At 38.5% G+C, this 22,426-nt stretch overlaps 1 protein-coding gene across 4 annotated transcripts in view; it reads left to right on the top strand.

Moving 5' to 3' along the window:
* Positions 1 to 22,426, top strand: part of ITPR2 (inositol 1,4,5-trisphosphate receptor type 2) — a 533,856-nt gene that overhangs the window by 177,915 nt on the left and 333,515 nt on the right. For all 4 annotated transcript variants that reach the window (XR_012324486.1, XM_019936326.3, XM_033866983.2 and 1 more), the window contains 2 exons: positions 412 to 556; positions 2,226 to 2,376. Coding sequence is in view for 3 of the 4 variants with exons in the window: in XM_019936326.3 (XP_019791885.2) it covers positions 412 to 556; positions 2,226 to 2,376 (296 nt within the window). In the remaining variant the exon portion in view is untranslated. The remainder of the gene's footprint in view (positions 1 to 411; positions 557 to 2,225; positions 2,377 to 22,426) is intronic.

Genomic DNA, 22,426 nt, shown 5'->3' on the forward strand with positions numbered 1-22,426 from the left:
CCATCCCTCCCCCAAATGTCTTCAGTTTTGAAATGAAATATAACAAAAGGCATTTCTTTATTCAGACTTGGATTGTTAATTTTCCAAATGCAAACAAGATACTCTTTTTGTAAAGTAAAATGACAGCTCTTGATAATAGAAAAGTTATTCTGGAAACCAATAAACAGAAATCATGTTAATGAAAGGAGTAACAATTAATAAAAGGAGTAACAATGGTAGACTCTGATTTAAATGCTTTACATGTATCAACTCATTTCAAAATAGCTCCATTTTATAGATGAGGGTACAAAGTGTTGAAAGTTTCATTAATTTACCCAAGCTTAGAAGACAAGAGGTCAATATATATATATTTTCCTATTTTAAATGATTAGAATCAATTTAACTTCTTTTAAATTCTTTCTGTCTTCATAGATATGATTCTATAACAGACTCTTCAAGAAATGATATGAAGAGGAAATTTGCACTGACAATGGAATTTGTTGAAGAATACTTGAAAGAGGTTGTAAATCAGCCTTTTCCTTTTGGAGATAAAGAAAAAAACAAACTGACATTTGAGGTAATTTTTTTAAACAATTAATCCATGAGGTTATTCAATTTATGCTGTCTAAAATTAGATACATTGAACATCAAAGATTTTTTTCCCTCTAATATTTAGAATGTTTTAGTAATTAGGTAGTTAAATTTATGAACATATGATTCCCTCTGCCACTGATTAAAGGATAGATTTGATGCTTTAATTATACCTGATATAGAATACTAAATATTTTATTTATAATTACCTGTTAGATACTCTGATTTTTTTAGTTTCATTTGTTGTGTAAGCTTTATTGCATTTAATGAACAAAGACAGCTTTGCATATTTATAAAATGGTTGGATACGTTTTTTTCATCTCCATGAAGGTAATGTTTTTAGCCTTATTAAACTGAATTGAAATACCACCAGTTATAATATCACTTTGGGGATATAGGGGCAAAACTAGAGAAAAGATGCCACTACAAGATATCTGGGGTATTAGGTGCCTACTGGTGTGTAACAGATTACCCCCAAACTTAGCAGCCCAAAGCAACAAGCATGTATTATCTCACAGTTTCCGTAGGTCAGGAATCTGGGAGGGCTTATTAGTTGGGTAGTTCTAGGTCAGCGTCTCTCATGAAGTCAGGATCTCACAGGCTGTTGATTAGGGTTGCAGCTTCCGTGGGTCAGGAATCTGGGAGGGCTTATTAGTTGGGTAGTTCTAGGTCAGGGTCTCTCTTGAGGTCAGGATCTCACAGGCTGTTGATTGGGGTTGCAGTTTCCGTGGGTCAGGAACCTGGGAGGGCTTATTAGTTGGATGGTTGTAGGTCAGGGTCTCTCATGAGGTCAGGGCCTCACAAGCTGTTGATTGGGGTTGCAGTCATCTAGGGTTAGATGATTTGCTTCTAAGATCACTTGTGTGGTTGCTGGCGGCTACACTTCCTTGCTGGCTATTGTCTAGACACCTCATCTTCTTGCCGTGTGGGCCTTCCCATAGGCTGCCTCAGTGTCCTTACAGTATGGCATCTGGCTTCCCCCAAAGCAACCATTAGAGAGAGAGAAAGAGAGAGCCCAAGATGGAAGTTGCAATCTCCTATAACCTAATCTTAGAACTGTCGTGTCATCACTTCTGCTGTATGCCGTTGGAGACACTGCCTAACCCTGGGGCAATGTGGAAGGAGACCCTACATTGGGCGCCATCTTGGAAGCTGGCTCTCACACCTAGTATGTCCTACAGTATCCAGGAGACCACACAGTGGCATAAGGAACATATATTTCTAGACAAATTTCTTGGATAATATTCATTTATTAAAGTAATTCATTAAAGTAACTATTAAGTGGTATCCTACTGACGTAAGTTAATGTTTAAATAAGAGGTAAATCATTCTAATGTAAACCTCTTTTAACCACCCTGATACAACTAAAATCTTGTCTTGTCCCTTCCTTGCTGGCTGTTGACAATATACCTCATCTTCTTGTCACATGGGCCTTTGATGGGGTTGATGAACTGGTCTTATTTGGATTTAATTCTAAACTTGACTAAATTGGAGTTCAGTGGTTGCTTTCACAGGTATTTCAATTCCTAGGTATTAAAGAATTAGAAAGGTTAGAAATACCTGCACTAACTTAGATAATAAAAAGTCAATGCTAATTTCCGTTCCTAATGTTTTTCTTTTCTTTTTCACCTTCTCCCCGCCTTTTTAAAATTAAGGTGGTCCACTTGGCTCGGAATCTTATATACTTTGGATTTTATAGTTTCAGTGAATTATTAAGGCTAACAAGAACACTTCTGGCTATCCTTGACATCGTTCAGGCCCCCATGTCATCGTATTTTGAAAGATTAAGCAAATTTCAAGATGGAGGTAAGAACTTTGGAGAAAAGTTATAATCTTTTTGGTATTTCTTTGAGGTGAGATAGAAAACAAATCTATAGAGAAGTGGTTGTTAACATGTACCTGCTAATATATGTGTGCAAATGGAATGTCATCCTGTGATAGGACTGAGTGACCAGAGGCTGGATATACAAACATTCTTCTCTGTTTTTAATGAAAAGCTTTAAAAGACAACTTCATAAGATCAATGAATTCTACCTTCAGCAGCTCATGTTAAGGTCAATCCACTAGTGAAGTATTATGTGTTAAAAAATCTTAATACTTGTGATCATCGTGGTGTGTGTCATGTGCTGGCTACGCTTCATAGCATGGCATAAAAAATGCAGAGAATGGGCACACTCAGGGTCACACCAGAGAAGCAGAGAGTGCAAGGCTAGCACAAGAGGCAGTACAGTAAAGTGGGCAAGAGAGCATGCGCTTTTGAGTCAGAGTGCCTATGTTCAAATCCTGCCTTGACCATTTATTAACTTAGGCAAGGTACTTATCTTCTCCAAGAGTTTCTTTTCTTATCTGAGATATGATGTTGAAAATAACAGTATCTTCCTCACAGTCTCCATGTGAGAATTAAGTGAATGTGTACAACATATTCAAAGCACTTATAACAGTGCCCATCTCATAACTCAATAAAATTTTTTTCAGACGATGATTGTCTTTAAGTAGGATGCCCTGAAAATACCGTGTGGTATAGAATTGTTTGCAGTATGTATATTGAAGAGTGCATTTAAGGTATACAGCTGTAAGGAAGTGGGGAAGGTAGGATTGGGCAGACAGAGAAGCTGAGCCACAGTGAGGTTACAATTGAGGTCATTGCTGATCCTACAGGGAGCTCTGGAGCTGAGTTGGCCCTTCAAAGTGGTCATAAATTAAGGCAAAGGGCCTGAGCTTTATATCCTCGCATTAGCCAGCCTTGACTGCTGGCTTCATCACAGAGGGGGTGTGTAGCTTTGGGTAAGGCAGTCCCCCTGGACAAGGGTCACTCTTAGTGGGAAGCGTGGCTTCGAGAAGACAGCAGTCATCATGCCCAGCAACTGAGGAAATAGATACCTCAGCTCTAAGAGGCGATGCGGGTGGAGCATAATGTATCCACTATAGTATCCACTACAGGATTAAACAGTAGAGCCAGAAATCTAACTTCGGACATAGGGAAGAAATATATGACTAGGAATGATAAAGGAACAAGTAGCTGAAGTAATTAATTGTGATGCCTAAATCTCAATTCCTTCTACATCTGCCAAAAATCTGTACAGACCAATAAAAAGCAAATTATACCCCATAAATCCCTCACCTTCAGCAGAACTAGAGAACAGAGGACAGTCCGAACTTCAGTTATTATAAGTGGAAAAGCAACATCAGTTTTTAGTGGCACTGTCTCACTGTTCCTACTGAGAGCCTCTGTGGACAGTTAGGGAGTTCTGGAAAAACCATGTGGAAGAGACAGGAAGGGATTGTATGAAAATCACCCTTAGAATTCCTTGGTGGTCCAGTGGTTAGGACTTCTTGCTTCCACTTCCGGGGGTCTAGGTTCAATCCCTGGTCAGGGAGCTAAGATCCATCCAGCCGCATGGTGTGGCCAAAAAAAAAAAGAAAAGAAAAGAAAAAAGAAAACCACCCTTAGAAAAAGAAAGTCTGTCTATCCTAAGGGTGAAAATATTGAAAGAGATTCCAGGTAGACAAGAGCACTGAGTAAGGAGGAAGGAACTTGAAAGTACACAGGTAGCAGTTGTGGAAAAGCAATGCTTCTAGGGATGAACAAGGTTAAAAGTAAGGAAGAGGCACCCTTTGGAGTCTTGTTGGTGAAGGCAAAAAGAAACAAGATGGGGAAATCTAGAATACCAGATAAAAGAAACCAACACAGTATTGTGAAGCAATTATACTCCAATAATGATCTATTAAAAAAAATTGAAGGAAATATAACTTCCTCCACTGCCCCCCAACAAAAGCCAGACTTTAAAGAAACTGCACTTCATGACTCAGACAGAAGAGGGTGCTCCTGAACTGAAGATCTTGTAAACCAGCTCATGTTGTCACCTTGTCCATGAAATGCAGTAATGTAATCAATCTTCATCTCTATGAAAGGACTGTAAGATCAAAACATTTCAGTTGATGGAAATTTCTCTCTGAACATCAACCATGAAAGAGAAGAAAATTGTCAATGATACTCTAAACTGAATTAAATATCTTCAAACATGAAACATGAATGTATGAAATACACCTTGAATCATAAATCCAAGAACTAAGGTTAGAAATGGACCAACACAAACCAGTGGGAAATGAAATGAAAGTTGATTGGACTCAGAAAAGAAAAAGACTTTATTATTATTATTTTTAGAAATAACAGATCGAATTACAAGGTATCAAAGGAAGAATACATTTGAATGAAAGTATAGTAAGCACCATTGAAGAAAGGCAGGAGAACAGTGATGAGAATGTTAAGGATTTAAAGAAACAAGTAAAAATGGTCAGTGAGAAAGTGGTTGAAATGGAAGAAAGGCAAAGAAGAGCCATCATATGAATAATTGGAGTCCCTGAAAAAGAAAAGCAAAACAATGGAACAGACCTGAGATTTAAAATTCCAATCCAAGAAAACATTCTGTAACTAAAAGATAACCTGAATTCTACATGGTGAAGTTATGTAGGATGGTAATCTCCAAGACTTAAGACATAGAAAAATGAAACTATTATATATAGTATATATTCAGACAGAGTGGTGAGGGGGACAGGGAGGCACTATGAAAGCAAATGGAGAAAAAAGGAAAGGAAAGATGCTTCCTGGTATGATGCTTTTTACGATACCCAGTTTACTTTACACCAGACCATTCTTTAAAAACTTAGAAATTGATTTTGACTTTTGTTCTCAGTGCTTATAGTCTGCTTTCAGAGTTATACCCTACAGAGTATTTTATTTCTCTGAAAATTTGCTGATATCTTGTACGTACTCTCCACTGTCCTGTGTGTGTCTGCCCTCTAAGACACGTTTTCTACTCTTTTCAATAGTTTATAATTCTCATATTTTCTCATGAACTCCATTCACCTCTGGATACCTTAATCATTCTTTCAACTCTCTGAGAATGATTAATTTTTCAATAAGAATTTATTGAGCAACTATTGCATGCCAGACATTATTCTAGACACTGGAAAAAAAATGATGAACAAGATAGAGTCCTTAGCCCTAGGGGGGACAGACAATTAATAAATAGGCATAATCCCTCACCTCTCCCTATTGGGGGAAACAGTCAGATAATAAACAAATGAATATACACTATTACATTGGGTAATACTATGGACAAAAATCAAGTAGGACAATATGGAGCATGATGGAGAAGGGAGGGGCAGTTATTTTTAGCTAGAGTAGATTTTTTTTTCAATTGAAGTATAGTTGATTTACAATGTTGTGTTAGTTTCAGGTGTACAGCAAAGTGTTTCCGTTATACATACATATATATCTATTTTTTTTCAGATTCTTTTCCCTTATAGGTTATTGTGAAATATTGAATATAGTTCCTTGTGGTGTATAGTAGGACCTTGTTGGTTGTCTATTTTATATATAGTAATGTGTATATGTCAATCCTAATCTTCCAATTTATCCCTTCTCCCCTTACTCCCTGGTAACCATAAGTTTATTTTCTACATCTGTAACTATTTCTGTTTGTATATAAGTTCATTTGTATCATTTTTAAGATTCCACATATAAGTGATATCATATGATATTTGCCTTTGCCTGACTTACTTCACTTAGTATGATAATTTCTAGGTCCATCCATGTTGCTGCAAATGGCATTATTTCATTCTTTTTTATGTCTGAGTAATATTCCCTTGTATATATGTACCATATCTTCTTTATCCAGTCATCTGTTGCTGGACATTTAGGTTGCTTCCATGTCTGGCTGTTGTAAATAGTGCTGCTATGAACATTGGGGTGCATGTATCTTTTCGAATTATGGTTTTCTCTGGATATATGCCCAGGAATGGGATTGCAGGATCATATGGTAGTTCTATTCTTAGTTTTTTAAGGAACTTCCATACTGTTCTCCATAGTGGCTGTATCAATTTACATTCCCACCAGCAGTGCAGGAGAGTTCCCTTTTCTCTACACCCTCTCCAGCATTTATTATATGTAGACTTTATGATGATGGCCATTCTGACTGGTGTGAGGTGATACCTCACTGTAGTTTTGGTTTGCATTACTAGCTAGTTTTTGTTTGCATTGAACAGCCTCTCTGATGTCTGAGCAGAGACCTACATGCATCAAGGAAGACGGCCCTGAGGCAGAGTCAGCTTGTTCTGTGTGAGGAGCAGCAGGAAGGCCATTTTGGCTGAGGCAAAGTGAGGGAAGGGAGAATACAGGAGAAAAGGCCGGAGAAGCTCAGACTGTAGAGATTTGTAGACCCTTGAATTTGGATTGTGCTCTAAGTTTGATGGGCAACTTCAGAGGGTTTTGAGAAGGGATCAGTATGATTTGATAACTTTGGCTGCTGAGTGGACAGTAGTGAACATGTATGTGGACATAAATGTTAGAAAGACCATAGAAAGGAGGCTATGGCAGGATTGGAAGATGGTGTTGGACTAGAATAGAAGTGGTAGAAGTGGATGAATTTGGAATGGTACTGTCCTGACTCATAGGACTTGGATGTGAAATGGGAAAGAAAGAAGAGAGTCAAAGATTATTCCTGGGTTTTGAAAGCAGTTGGATGAATGTGGTACTATTTATTGAGGTGAGAAAGACTAGTGGATAAGTAGGGTTGTAGGGACAATCGGGATTTCTGTTTGGGCACATCAGGTGGGAAATGACTGTTAGGCATCCAGTTGGGGATGTTATGGTGACAGTTGGATATGTGGATGAACTTAGGATATTGTCAGGGTAGAAATATGAATGTGAGAATTGGTGCATAGGAGGCATGAATATGATCACTTAAGGAGTGATTGTTGATTGGGAAGAAATGACATCTAAAGACTGAATCCTGGATGCACCAACATTGAACACCAAGACAGAGCAGGCCCCTGCAAAAGAGTCTGGGACAGAGAACCAGTGAGGAAAGAGGAAAACCAGGAGAATACGTTGTCTTGGAGGCCAAATGAAAAGTAATTGTAATTGTTTGTTGGCTTATATGATATATTTCCTAGATAGCTGCTGTTCATCGAGGACTGTATGTGCTGAGTGGTTTTCCATGCACTACTTTCCATGTAGAGCGACTTGTGCTTAACCATGACACACAGTGTTACTCCATTAATTAAATATAAAACACCGTAATTCTATTCCAGTATAAATGGTGATTCATGATAGTTTTTATCAGCCCATTATAATTCTCTAAGAAACTTCTTGCTGTGTTGTAAGAAATACCTGTATGTGTCCTGCATGAACCGAGGCTCAGAGGTCTCTTCCTTTTGACACTCGACTCGTGTGGTGTGTAGAATGGTGTCTCTTTATTTGGGGAAAGGCATTTTCCTAATCTGCGGAAAGGGTTTGTGGATTTTGCCTAGATTTTTGGAATTTGAAAGAATATGTTTAGTAGTAAATACCCTAGAAATCTGTTATTCTGGTTCTTGGGGCATTGAAATTAATTTGAATTTAAGGACTATAGTTTAAGATCCCTTCTCTTGATATTTGCAAATCAGAGGGTAAATTATTTCTTTTATACATTCCTATTATTGGATACATAATGTAAACTGTGAGAAAATATAGTTTGTTGTTAAGCACGATTTGATAACAGTGATGATTATACTACACAAGATACCTCTGAGAGAATTGTTAGAGTGAGCTTTCTTCATTTCTCTCAACTCTAAAAGCCCTTCTCAAGGAATCATTTTTGCTTTTACTAGCACTAAATGTTTATTTAATATCATTCTCTTGCCTACATATGGGAGGACAATGCTTTTATAGTAAAACACTCTTCAGATTTCTTTGGAGCATAACTATACTTGCAAGACAAAAAAAAAAAGTACTATACTTTTTGTCAATGTTGCCTTGAGGTACATTTGAAAAGGTGAATATGTGGCTTTATTTACATTACATAAAACAGAAAAGAAAGAATGTACCTCGCAGGGATACATTGTTTGCTCATAAATATTGCCAATATGCGAATGTAATGGAATTGTGCCTGGATTCCACACTGTTTTGTAAAAAGTACCAATATAGAAAACCATAATCAGGGAGATTAATTAATTTGCGTAAGATTCGTGAGTAAGTCAGTAGCATTGCGAAGAGTTAAAGTGCAAGGAATTAGTCTTCCTATCTTTTGCACCACTCAATTATTTATTAGTCTGATGAACTAATGTTTTAGAAAAATTGTTACTGAGGTTAGAATTTTGGTCCGTAAATTTTTTTGAAGTTAACACTTCTGTAGGGGCTCGGTCTTATAGGTATTCTTTAAGGTAAGTAAACAAAATAAAGAGTTGAAAATAAATTTTTTAAATAAAAAATAATAAAATAGGGACAAAGCAACATCATGTGCCTCTAGATGTGACGTCCTGAGAAGGACACAACATTGCCTATTTAGTATTCCTGACAAAAATTCATAATCACCATCTAATTATGAAGAAATATCAGACAGGTACAAATTGAGGGGGGTATTTTATAGAACAGCTGGCTTGAACATTTCGAAAATGTCAGTGTTATGAAAGATAAAGTTTGAGAAACTGTTTCAGAATAAAGGAGATAAAAGAGACATGACAACTACATATAATATGTGGTTTTGGATCAGGAAAATTATTATCTACAGAATACATTATTGGCACAATTGGTAAAATTTGAATATGGATTGTACATTAGGTTGTAGTGTTGTATCAGATTTCCTGAATTTTATAATTGTACTGTACTGTAGTTATGTAAGAGAATGTACTTGTTTTTAGCAAATACGTGCTGAAGAATTGAGAGTTAAAAAGGTCATGATGTTTGGAACTAACTCTCAAAGAGTGCAGGAAAGATTGTGTGTGTGTGTGTGTGTGTGTGTGTGTACAGAGAGAGAGAGGATGTAAATGTGGCAGAATTTGTGAATCTGATAAATGTGGGCGTGTTATGATGGGTGTTATGATGTTCTTTGATGTTCTTTGTACTATGTTATTTGTACTATGATGTTCTTTGTACTATTCTTGTAACTCTTTCCATAAATTCGAAAGTATTTCAAAACAGAAAAATTAATGACTTAAATAATTAGCCAAGTAAGAAAATGATTTATTATATGTAAGATGACATTTCAAACTTACAGCATTATCTTGCAACTCTTCTAGGAGATGTGTTATTATAGCTCAGTTCTCTTAAGCTATAAATTCCTAAAAAAGCCCTATTAGACTCTATAAATTCTTAGCAAAAGAAGCAAGAGACAACACATTTCTGGAATTTCCATATGTGGAGACAGGATTGTCAGGCCTGGGAAAAATTCCTGTGGTACAGGGTGAGACTGAGGCTGATGCCAGAGAGGAAATCCCAGATTACAGGAAGTACCTGGAGAAAAAAGAATTGTTATTCTAAAGGACGAGTCAGGGAGCTGTAGCAATATTGCCACAGTATAATACCCGGTGTAGCGCCATCTTGGCTCTTGTATGTTAAAAGTGTTTGATTATATTTTCTTAATTTTAGTGAAACTTTATTTTTATTGGTAGTCATTTGCAAAATACAATTTTTTAAAAATAGGAGGTAATTTTATAAGCACTGTTGCTGGACAGGCCAGCTCTTTCAAGTAAATGATAACAGCTTTCTTTTCTCATACTGTGTCTGGAAAATTCTGTGCAATAGAACTATGTCTTTTTTTATCCTTTTGATCGACTGACCACTTAAGAATTCTGCTCCAGCACAGTTGGGGTTGGACATTCAGAGAAATGTGTCTGGTCATTGTTTGGCAGGTCAGACCCAGGGGAGCGGAAGAAGAGAGAGGTGTGTGGAGAAGGTGAAGGTTTACGGTTCCCGGAGTTCAATTCCAGTGGCGCCTGTCTTAAATAGGGTGTGCACACAGCATTCATATGTTTTTCTGGGAAATCCTGTAGGCTTAGATGCTAGTGATTCGTGTTTGAGGCAATGGGGATGGCTGCCTTGGAAAGTGGCAATTACAGAAGTTTTCCTCTTCTGGGTCCTTGGTTACAGTGCAGCCCTTCTCGTCACTGGGAGTTGTCCTCATCCTAGAGCTGGTTGGGAGTCTGAGTCTAGCTCCCAGGTTGTATCTGTTCACCGTCACGGTGGCTTTTTAGTTGGCATGCTCAGCAGAAATTGATAGGTTCAGAAGCAGTTTCTCATTTTCGTGCCCTAGAGGTGGTCCATTCAGAAAATTATCCAGGCACACTCACACGGAGACAAAAGGAGCTGGCACTGCCCTGGCCTTTACTGTAGTGAGGCAGAAGATTCTCGTCTTCAGAGCTATCAACTATCAACTTTTCATTCACTATGTACTCACTTAAGAAAAGAAATACTGTTTTCAAACAAGTGTATTCACTCCCGGCAGGCTATGTTGTTCAGTCAGTGTGCTTTGCCTAATACCTGTCATTTACTCTCAGTGATTTAGAATTCACAGGCACCATTCAGTGTAATTGATCTTTCGAATCGAAGGATTATGTCAAGCAGTGCTCTTCTTTGTCATGTTTAGAAGTTAAAAGCAAATGCCATATACAGGCTGATAAACTGGATATTGTCAATATATTTGTGAAAGTACATTTCATATAAAAAATTATGCGTCTCTCTTTATGCTTGCTGAAGGATACACAATCAAGGATTGATACTACTACAGGCATACCTTCTTTTATTGCACTTAGCTTTATTGCGTTTCACAGATATTGCATTTTTTACAAACGGAAGGTTTGTGTCACCCCTGAGTCCAGCAAGTCTGCTGGAGCCATTTTCCCAACAGCATTTGTTCACTTCGTGTCTCTGTGTCACATTTTGGTAATTCTCAGAATATTTCAAACATTTTCATTATTAATATGTTTGTCATGATAATCTGTGATCTTTGATGTTGCTCTTGTAATTGTTTTTGGCCACCACTAGCCATGTCCACATAAGCCGGCCAACTTAATCAATAAATGTTGTGTGTGTTCTGACCGCTCCACCAACCTGCCGTTCCCCGTCTCTCCTTCTCTCCTTGGGCACCCCTATTCCCTGAGACACATCAATATTGAAATTAGACCAGTTAATAACCATACAGTGGCCTCTATGTGTTCAAGTGAAAGGAAGAGTTGCACGGCTCTCACTTTACATCAGAAGCTAGAAATGATTAAGCTTAGTGAGGAAGGCATGTTGAAAGCCAAGATACACTAAAAGCTAGGCCTCTTGCACCAGTTAGCCAAGCAGTGAATGCAAAAGGAAGGTTCTTGAAGGAAGTTAAAAGTGCCACTCCAGTGAACATATGAATGGTAAGAAAGGGAAACAGCCTTATTGCTGATATGGAGAAAATTGTAGTGATCTGGAGAGAAGATCAAAGCAGCCACAACATTTCTTTAAGCCAAAGCCTAATCCAGAGCAAACCCCTAACTGTCTTCAATTCTCTGAAGGCTGAGAGAGGTGAGGAAACCGCAGGAGAAAAGTGTGAAGCTAGCAGAGGTTGGTTCATGGGGTTTAAGGGAAGAAACCATGTCCATAACATTGAAGTGCAAGGTTAAGCAGCAAGTGCTAAGGTAGAAGCTGTAGCAAATTATCCAGAAGACCTAGCTCAGATAATTCATGAAGGTGGCTACACTAAACAACAGATTTTCAGTGTAGACAAAGCAGCCTTCTATTTGAAGAAGTTGCCATCTAGGACTTCCATAGCTAGAGAGGAGAAGTCAATGCCTGTCTTCAAAGCTTCAAAAGACAGGCTAACTCTTATTGCGGGCTAAAGCAGCTGGTGACTGAGTTGAAGCCAGTGCTCATTTACCCTTCTGAAAATCCTAGGGCCCTTCAGAATTATGCTAACTCTACTTTGCCTGTGCTCTATAAGCACAACAACAAATCCTGGATGACAGCACATCTGCTTACAACATGGTGTACTGAATACTTTAAGCCCACTGTTGAAACCTACTGCTCAGACGAAAAGATTTCTTCCAAAATATTACTGCTCATTGACAGTGCACCTGGTCACGCAAGAGCTCTGATGGAGACATACAACCAGATTAATGTTGTTCCCCTGCCTGCTAACACAGCATCCATTCTGCAGCCCATGGATCAGGGAATAATTTTGACTTTCAAGTCTTATTATTTAAGAAATACATTTTATAAGACTATAGCTGCCTTAGGTAGTGATTCTTCTGATGGACCTGGGCAGAGTAAATAGAAAACCTTCTGGAAAGACTTCTTATTCTAGATGTCATTAAGAACATTTGTGATTCATGAGAAGAGGTCAAAATATCAACATTAACAGGAGTTTGGAAGAAGTTGATTCCAGCCCTCAGGGATGACTGTGAGGGGTTCAAAACTTCAGTGGAGGAAGTAACTGCAGATGTGGTATAAGTAGCAAGAGAACTAGAATTAGAAGTGGAGCCTGAAGATGTCACTGAATTGCTATAATCTCAAGTTAAAACTTGAACAATTGATGAGTTGTTTCTTATGAGAGAAGAAAGTGGTTTCTTGAGATGGAATCTGCTCCTGATGAAGATGCTGTGAAGATTGTTGGGATGACAACAAAAGATTTAGAATATTATATAAACTGAGTTGGTAAAGCAGTGGCAGGGTTTGAGAGGATTGACTCCACATTTGAAAGAAGTTCTACTGTGGTTAAAATACTGTCAAACAGCTACAGAGAAACTGTTCATGAAAAGAAGATTGATGCAGCAGACTTCATTATTGTCTTATTTTGAGAAACTGCCGTGACCACCTGAACTACCACCAAGCCCCACCCTGATCAGTCAGCAGCCATCAACACTGAGGCAAGAGCCTCCACCAGCCAACAGATCGTAATTCCGTGAGGGCTCAGATGATGGTTAGCATTTTTTTTTATGATTAAGGTAATTTCATTCATTTATTCTTACATTTATGAATTTATCAAATGACATGTTATTTTGAATACACTCTGTGGAAAGACTCAACTGTTATTAGGACAGGCATGTCGTGCAATGTTTGAACATGGGTAGACACTGACCTTCTTTGATGCTAAAAGAAAATAAACAATCCAGAGGGTGAGCAATTTTTAGCATTAAAGTATTTTTTAAGTTAAGGTGTATACATTTTTTTTTTAACACATAATGCTGTTGTACACTTAATAGACTAAACCATGGTGTAAACAACTTTTATATGCACTGGGAAACCAAAAAATCTTCCTGAGACTCATTTTTATTGCGATATATGATTTGCCATGGTGGTCTGGAACTGAACCTGCAGTATTTCTGAGGTATGCCTATACTAATGTGATTAATTAAGATCACTTATTGCAGGTGCGTGGGTGTATTTTGTTCTACTAGAGAGTCATTTCAATGGTTGGGACAAATGTGAATCGTACTTATACATTCTCCTAAGAGCAGCATAACGTGTTAACTCGGAAAGGTGAGAGTATCATCTCCATTTGAGCAGGGTATAGAACTTGACACAGTCTGGAAATAGCTTAAGTCTAATTTGTTGTTTAGTTATCCTGTCAATATCCTTTCATTTATCTGTTTGTTGTTTGAATGGAACTGGGGTTCAAATTTAAACCTCCAAAATGGAGCAATAAAGTCTAACCATTGAGTAAGACTTGGGCTCATTCGGGTGTCTAGGTCACCACTGTCATTTCTTCTCACAATTGCCCCCCAACCCTTGAACTCACCGCAGTTTGAAAAGACAATAGATCAGAAAACTGCCAAAAGGTCAAATAAGAGCCGAATAGTTTCTTTTCATCTTCTACCATTTTGCTTTTTCGCAGCTCCAAGTTCTTGGGAGTTTCTGTAGTCAATCCCTGAAAGGTCGGCCTGTTCCCAGTCGGTAACCAGATAATCTCTTTTTTTGGCATATGTGTTATAATATTGAAGAAGAGAAATCACCAAAAAAAAATCGATGGAAACTCCATTTACTTTTAGGATCTCCTTTCCTTTGAGGTTTCAGGGTGGGAGCTGAAGTGCCTTTGGTCTTAGAGAATAAAATACAGGTAACCACAGCAGCCCGAAATTATCCTCCTGCCCTAAAAGGATTCCAGCTGCACTGGTGACTCACGTAGCCCTGTGGGCCCAACCCAGGGTAGAGAAGAGATAAGGAGGGAGGGTAGTAGAGGCACCTTGGATACACAAATGTCCAGTAGTACCCCTTGCCCCAGAAGATTGGGGGAGGAGAATGAGGGTGTGCTAACTCCCCATCTAGTGGCAAAGAACCAGCTGCTTCTTCAATTTAACTTTTTTTTTTTGCCTTGGCTGGGACTTCACATGATCCACCTTGAAATGCTTTTCCTGGCAGCGTAGTTGCTTTTTAAAAGGAGAAGGGAAATTGAGATGGAAGGTGGAGCAGAAACATTTTTTAATAGTGTTCTATGGGTGGGAAAGGAGGAAAATATTTGCAGCAAAAAGTCTGCCAGAAAATAGTTTCTTCCTTTATAAAATCAGGAGGTTAATCTAAATGTGATCTTTACAGTCTCTTTCAGTTCAAAGCTGTAATTCTTCGAAGATTAGTATGTAATTCTCATTCGCTCACTCAATGGTATTCTTTTTAATGTGTGTTGCAAAAGACTCCTTTTAGCAGATATCCATGAAGCATGACTGCTGGTTAAGAGCTGTGATTGCTCTTTGTAAAGACACCAGCTACAATGCCTTGAAACCAGGAGCCTTAGTTCACTTAAAATATCGAGTGTATCAAAAAAATCAAGCAAGGGCTTCCCCGGTGGCGCAGTGGTTGAGAGTCCGCCTGCCGATGCAGGGGATGCAGGTTCGTGACCCGGTCTGGGAAGATCCCACATGCTGCGGAGCGGCTGGGCCCGTGAGCCATGGCCGCTGAGCCTGCGCGTCCGGAGCCTGTGCTCCGCAACGGGAGAGGCCACAGCAGTGAGAGTCCCGCGTACCGCAAAAAAAAAAAAAAAAAAAAAAGCAAGTAAGCACTCCGAGGACGTGTATATGTGGAGTTGGAGGATGAGAAAGAACAGAAATGAGGTTTAGTACAGTGACCATCACCAAACAGCAGGTAGCAAAGGTCCAGGCAGCTTCATTTTAAGGACTCTCTCTAATGTCCCTTCAGCTCCTGTCAATGTTTCATCAGACTGAGCTCCTTCCAGGTCGGTATAAACGACATAAGTTCACAGCACAGCTCACAGTGCTCAGAAGTGTCAGGCAGGTTGGCTTGCCGGAGGAAGATGCCACGGTGACCAGTCATCATCTGAACATCTCTTTCCTGGACTTCTGGACTTAATTTTTCCCACCACCATTCTGCCCCTCGCGATGCTTCTTTTTGATGGTCCTGCCTCATCTCTGCTTCCAACCTGTCCCTCGCCTTCAGGCAGATCTGTCTCATCCACTCTGGGTCTCGTTCCTCACACCTGCCTGCTCCCATCAGCTTCTTCTCCCTTCTGCCTACACCTTCTCCCCATTCCCATCATATGCTTCTAGTAGAGGGAGCTGGAGCCTCAAAGAGGCGGCCGGGACACGTGTGCAATCCTGTCCACAGTGATAGGTTTCTCTTGTCCTCTGTGTGTGTGCCCTGGGTCAGATGAGTGTGTTCTCATCATGCCTTGAGATTTGTCTCCTGACAGCAACTGCCCAGGATCTCTTGAGGTCCTTAGTGCAGGTTGTGTTCCCCAGGAAGCAGACTCTGAACAGAGATGAGCACGCCGGAGGCTTATTAGGGAGAGCTCTTAGCATCAACACTCGTGGAATGGAAGGGAAAGAAGCAGGCCTGGGCCAAGCGAGAAATTGGGTTGTGTTGTGGTCTTAGCGGGGAGCCTCTGGGTGGTGTGAAGTTGGGGTGTCCTTTCAGAGTTCTCTCTCATTGGAGTGAGGGGGCTGAGTTTTTATGGCCCCGTGGGCTGCCCTGGAATGGGGTGTGGTCTTGCTTGAGGCAGCTGTTTTCAGACCAGCCAATCCCCAGAGGACTGACTTTTGAGGGCTGTCCCCCAAGTGGCACTGCTAGCAGCTGAGGCAATAGTCCTTCCTTCCTGAAAGGGAATCTGGGCAGGACCATCACAGCATCCACTACAGATATTTTCCAGAGAAGTACCAAGACTGGAAAAACTGTAGGTCAAGATTAAGATCTCATAGGAAATAACAGATTAGGAAGAAAAATAAAAATGATTCAGATCTTATAGAAGATAGAGATTAGGGAGACAAATAAAAACAACATTAAGACATTTAAATGCACAGAAAAATTCTAGAGATGAAAAAAATTTCTAGAGGCTACCTACTTCCAAATGCCCCAGAATCACTGGCATCAGAAATCTACTCCGGGCAGCAGGTGTTTTATGGAATCCTTTTCTTCGGATGTGAAGGAAGATTTCTGTGATATTCTGATCTTCTGAGTCTGGTTCTCTTACCAACTTTGTGCTGTGCTGACTGCACCTCTAAGTCCTTTCTGGCTTAATGTATAATGTCTTTTACACTTTTGTTATATATTTTTTTCCTCCTTAAGCTTTAAGGTTACCAAAGCCTTAAGGTTACCTTAAGGATCCTTATGTGGGAATGTGGAGAAAAAGCCAAAAACAGCGTCAGGGAGAACAGCAGGGAGTGAAAAGGAACATCCAACTTCAAGATATTTAAGCGGTAACAGTTTTAAGACTTGTGTTTCAAACTTTGCTTCTGAGACAATCCCAACAACGGTTCACGAAAGCGAGATTCTTGGCTTAAATTTTTTTTGAAAGCCTTAAGGTTACCAAAGGCTTTCCCCTTTGGTAACCATAAGTTTGTTTTCTATGTCTGTGAGTCTGTTTCAGTATTGTAAATAAATTCATTTGTGTACTATTTTAGATTCCACATGTAGAAGTTTTAGAAAAAGTGCCTATAACTGTCAGGTTTTCTCTTAGTTATCAATGGTGCCTGGGAGGACTTGTTTTCCCCCTCTGGGCCTAGTCTTCTCTCTCTGTATCAAGAGGTTCTCAAACACATGATCTACGCTAGATCATGTCCCTTTCAAAAATCAAATGAAGGTAAAAAAATAGGCAGAGGATAACTGTGTAATATGTCTATTAAATAGTTAATAGTGAGTGTCCACCATTTGCTAGGCCACACATTTGACAGAGGATTACTTCAGAAGGGAATCTATTATTTACATCTAACGCCTAGCACACATCAAAGTCTTGCATATTTTTATCTGAAATCCTTGTCACAATCCAGCAAGTAGGTTTTGTGGCCACATTGTGCCCAGGACATGTGCTCGTACAGAGGGTAAACACTTGCCCTGAGACCATACAGCCTGTAGCTTGCTGAGCCACATTTTGAATTCAGCTTTCTTTTTCTTTTTCTCTAGTTCTTCACAAAAACCAACAGCCCTGCCGCGGATGTGCTTTCGGCTGTTACACTACTTTCTGTACAGATGACTTCTTCATCTGCAGGGACTCTGCTTTCTACTTTTTCCAAGTTTCCCAAGAAAGTTTAACATGAAACAGTGGGTGTTTATTAAAGAGTTTTGATTTAACTTGAGGTGACTTCGCAAGTCAGATCCAAAAAAAAAATTTAAGCCAAGAATCTCGCCTTCGTGAACCGTTGTTGGGATTGTCTCAGAAGCAAAGTTTGAAACACAAGTCTTAAAACTGTTACTGCTTAAATATCTTGAAGTTGGATGTTCCTTTTCGCTCCCTGCTGTTCTCCCTGACGCTGTTTTTGGCTTTTTCTCCACATTCCCACATAAGGATCCTTCTGAATCACATCCTCTACCTCTTACTAGTTATCATCATCTCTTAGAGAGTAACAACCCAGTTCCCTAAGAAGCCCACAGGTCTTCATAATCTGCATTAGACGTCTCTAGTTCTGTCTCTTGCTGTTTCCCCAGTAATACGAAACAATTTTATCCTCCAGGACACTTTGCTATGAGCTACTTCTGTATTTCATATATACTTTCATTACTCGCTTATCACTAGGATGAATGTATGTGCCATGCCTTATATAAACATGCATTTGAAGGACAAAAATATTTAGAGACCCTAATATTCCAAATGTATGTTGGTGACTTTTTTTTGTTAGTGTTGAAATTTTTTATGTCTGTTTTTCCTAGTAGACTTATGAAAGGCTCCATGACTCTTAGAATTACTACCTAGAAAATTCAATAATAAAGATTCCAAATTATTGACTGAGAGAGCCAGAAGTGGGAAGAAAAGCTATGAAAATGCATTCTGTTTCTGTTTCCATAGCTGACTTGTACCATGCCTAACATAACATGCATACTTGGCTTTCAGAAGTATTTACTGAGTGACATACATTTGATGAATGTATGTAACCTACATGTTTTATATAAATATGTATTTGAATGATAAGGATATTTTCTAGATCATGACATCTCAGATTTATAATTGTTTTTCTTTTATTACTTAAGAACTTTTAATCTGGCTTTCAAAACTTCCAATGAATGGGAGATAACATGACAAATGCCAGTTCATGTTAAAATACTTCCTGGTATTTTGTTTCTACAATTTTAGTGATTAATGTTATACCTTTTCACGATCTCTGCACCATCTCTTTTTTATAATTGATGTATAGCTGATTTACAGTGTTTTGTTAGTTTCTGGTGTACAGCAAAGTGATTCAGTTATAAGTGTGTATACACACACACACACACATATGTGTAATATATTCTTTTTTATATTCTTTTCCATGATGGTTTATTACAGGTAGATATTGAATATAATTAGTTGCTTGTTCTACACAGTAGGAACTTGTTGTTCATCGGCTTTATATATAATAGTTTGCATCTGCTAATCCCAAACTCCTAATTTATCCGTCCTCCCCCGACCCTGGCTTTCCCCTTTGGTAACCATAAGTTTGTTTTCTATGTCTGTGAGTCTGTTTCAGTATTGTAAATAAATTCATTTGTATAATATTTTAGATTCCACATGTAAGTGATATCATATGGTATTTGTCTTTCTCTTTCTGACTTACTTCACTTAGTACGATAATCTCTAGGTCCATCCACACTGATGCAAATGGCATTATTTCATTCTTTTCTTATGGCTGAGTAGTATTTGGTTGAATATATGTATACCACATCTTTTTAATCCATTCGTCTGTGAGCATTTAGGTTTGGTGCACCACCTTAAACAGAATAATATGGTTCAACTATTCCCTTGCTAACTGTGTAGGTTCATAAATTTCAGGAGGATTTAATGGGTATGATGCATGCATACTTCCATATTACACTAAGTCAGGAAGCAACTCTATAACTGCCTTCTAGTTCTCTCAGTCAGGGGTTTCTCACATAAATTTATGATACATAAAAATATTTTTGTTATACTTTGTAATTAATTTAACTCAGTAGAGGCAGAAGACTCTGTAGGTTCATCTGTATTTCTCTGGGATGTGTTGGAAACAAAGGCACTGTCTATAGTACTTTGGGTTTTGGTTTCCCAAAGGTATCAGCCACACAATGGATGAAGCACCTTCCGCAGTTTAGTGTGGAGTTTATTCTTATTCTCTAAGCTATAAAGTGACTCCAAAACCTCTGGAGTTCTGTAGGAGTGGTGTAAATGATTCCTGGCAGCCAGGAAGAGCTACTGACATTACCAAATTGAGTTAATAGGACAGAATCAATACCTAGATGACCTCACAAATAATGAGAATGACTAAAGAGGACCAGGTTGTCCTCACCTTCTTTCTACTCAGTTATTTCATCCAATTGTTTGACCCTCAGAATCTAATGCCTCAAGGTGTTAATACACTGGGGTAGGTTCCTCAGTTCCCTCAATTTCTGGTCAAGAGCATCCACCAGTGACCTACTAAGGCACCTTATTGGAACCCAATCATAGATTTGTAGAATGTTAGCACGTAAAGGGACTGTAGAAATCGTCTATATGAACTTCAGATCTTCATAGTACCTGTAGCAAATGGTCATCTAGGATCTTTTGGAACACCTGAGTGACCAAGATTTTACTGCTGCAAAAGGTAGGCCTTTCTTATTTACAGCAGCTCCAAATATTGTCTCTTTTGTTAGGTTATCCTAAATATACCTCCCTCTCACTTCCAACAAGCAGCCCTACTTTTGTTCCCTGGAGCCATGTGGAAATCTAGCCTCACTTTCACATATCAGTTCTTTCTATGTTTGCAGATGGCCGGCATGTCACCTGAATATCTCCTCCTCTCTGTGTCATCACCAGCAGTTTCTTTAACAGTTCCTCTTATGTTTCTAATATTTTTGATCACTGATATGGCAAGAAAAGTCATTTTCTCATTCATAATAAACACTTTACTTTTGTAATACAGTCTAGATGAAAATGGGTGTTTTTGGTAATGATGACATAGTATTGATTTCTACTGAACTTGAATGAAACTAAAGTTCTAGTTTGTGCTCTGTTAACATCACATTTTCCCATCACATACTTGAGTTCGTTTTATTTGGACCTAAATGGCAGGGCATTTTATATTTTGATTTTACTTTGTTGGATTTAACCCATTAGTTTTCTTTTGTTAATGCATAGATTGATTTGCACATATTGAACCCTCCTTGTGAACTGGGGATGAATCCCACTTGGTCGTGGCCTATGATCTTTTTTATGTATTGCTGGATTCGGTTTGCTAATATTTTGTTGAGAATTTTTGCATCTATATTCATCAAAGATACTGACCTTTAGTTTTCTTTTTTTGGTGGTGTCTTTGTCTGGTTTTGGTATCAGGGTGATGGTGGCTTCATAGAATATCTTTGGGAGTCTTTCCTCCTCATCAATCTTTTGGAAGAATTTGAGAAGGCTCAGTATAAGTTCTTCTTTGTATGTTTGGTAGAATTCGCCTGTGAAGCCATCTGGTCCTAGACTTTTGTTTGTAGGGAGTTTTTTTTTTTTTTTTTTAATTACAGATTCTATTTCACTTCTAGTGATCGGTCTGTTCATATCATCTATTTCTTCTTGATTCAGTTTTGATGGGCTGTATGTTTCTAGAAAGTTGTCCATTTCTTCTAGGTTGTCAAATTTGTTGGCATATAATTAATTGTTCATAGTATTCTCTTACGGTTTTCTGGATTTCTGCAGTGTCAACTGAGATTTCTCCTTTTTCATTTCTTATTTTGTTTATTTGGGTCCTCTCTCTTTTCTTCTTGGTGAGCCTGGCCAGAGGTTGGTCAATTTTGCTTACCATTTCAAAGAACCAGCTCTTGGTTTTATTGATTTTAATCCATTAGTTTTCAACCTGTCCATGGAGTTTTGGGATTTGATGGAGTCATTTACTATATTAGTTATCCTTCATTGTTTCATGTTGTCTTTGCATTTGCAAAACATGCTCTTTCTGACTTCACCTGTCACTGACAAAAATACTTATGTGGGTGAGGCAACAGCAGATCAGCAAGGAACTAGAGGCCCTTGTGTACTTTAACAGTGATTGATTTAATAGTACTGTTTGGCCATAATCAGTTAACTAAAATCATATACCTATGAAACTGTACACTATTCAGTGTATATCTCTATGGTATGATATATCAGAGGAGTGGTTGTTTTTGGTGGTGGTGGTGAGGGGGAATGTAGAGCTCAATAACTGGGAAAGGGCACAAAAGAGCTTTCTGGGGTAACGGAAATGTCTGAATATCTGGATACCCTGTGGTTTATATGGGTCCTTCTTGTCCAAACTACTAAAATCTTTCATTTAAGATCTGCGTATTGCACTGTATTTAATTTACATCTCAATTATAAAAATAGTATGTAAGTCCACTTATTGCTTCCATTAGCAGCTGTTAAGAATTAAAGATCAGTTTGGCAAATTAAAATGAAATCTTGAGGTTTGGAATACTGAAATGACTTTGTCAGTATTGGACAGTGATGAAATCCAAAATAAGATGTAGGACTTAACCAGTGTTTTGTATGAATTGCTTTTTCAATTTATCCTTTGAATAACACTTCTTTAGGGTGTGGGATGGGAAATAATTTCCCTCTAAGCAGTCTACTTGATATTCAGAAAAAGACAGCTGATAACATTACTATACTTTAGTAACATGTTTCTAGTAGGTTTTGCTTTGTTCTGTTTCTTTTTTTTTTATAAATGTATTTATTTTATT

The sequence above is a fragment of the Tursiops truncatus genome, chromosome 11 (genome assembly GCF_011762595.2).
Source record: "Tursiops truncatus isolate mTurTru1 chromosome 11, mTurTru1.mat.Y, whole genome shotgun sequence".
NCBI lineage: Eukaryota > Metazoa > Chordata > Mammalia > Artiodactyla > Delphinidae > Tursiops > Tursiops truncatus.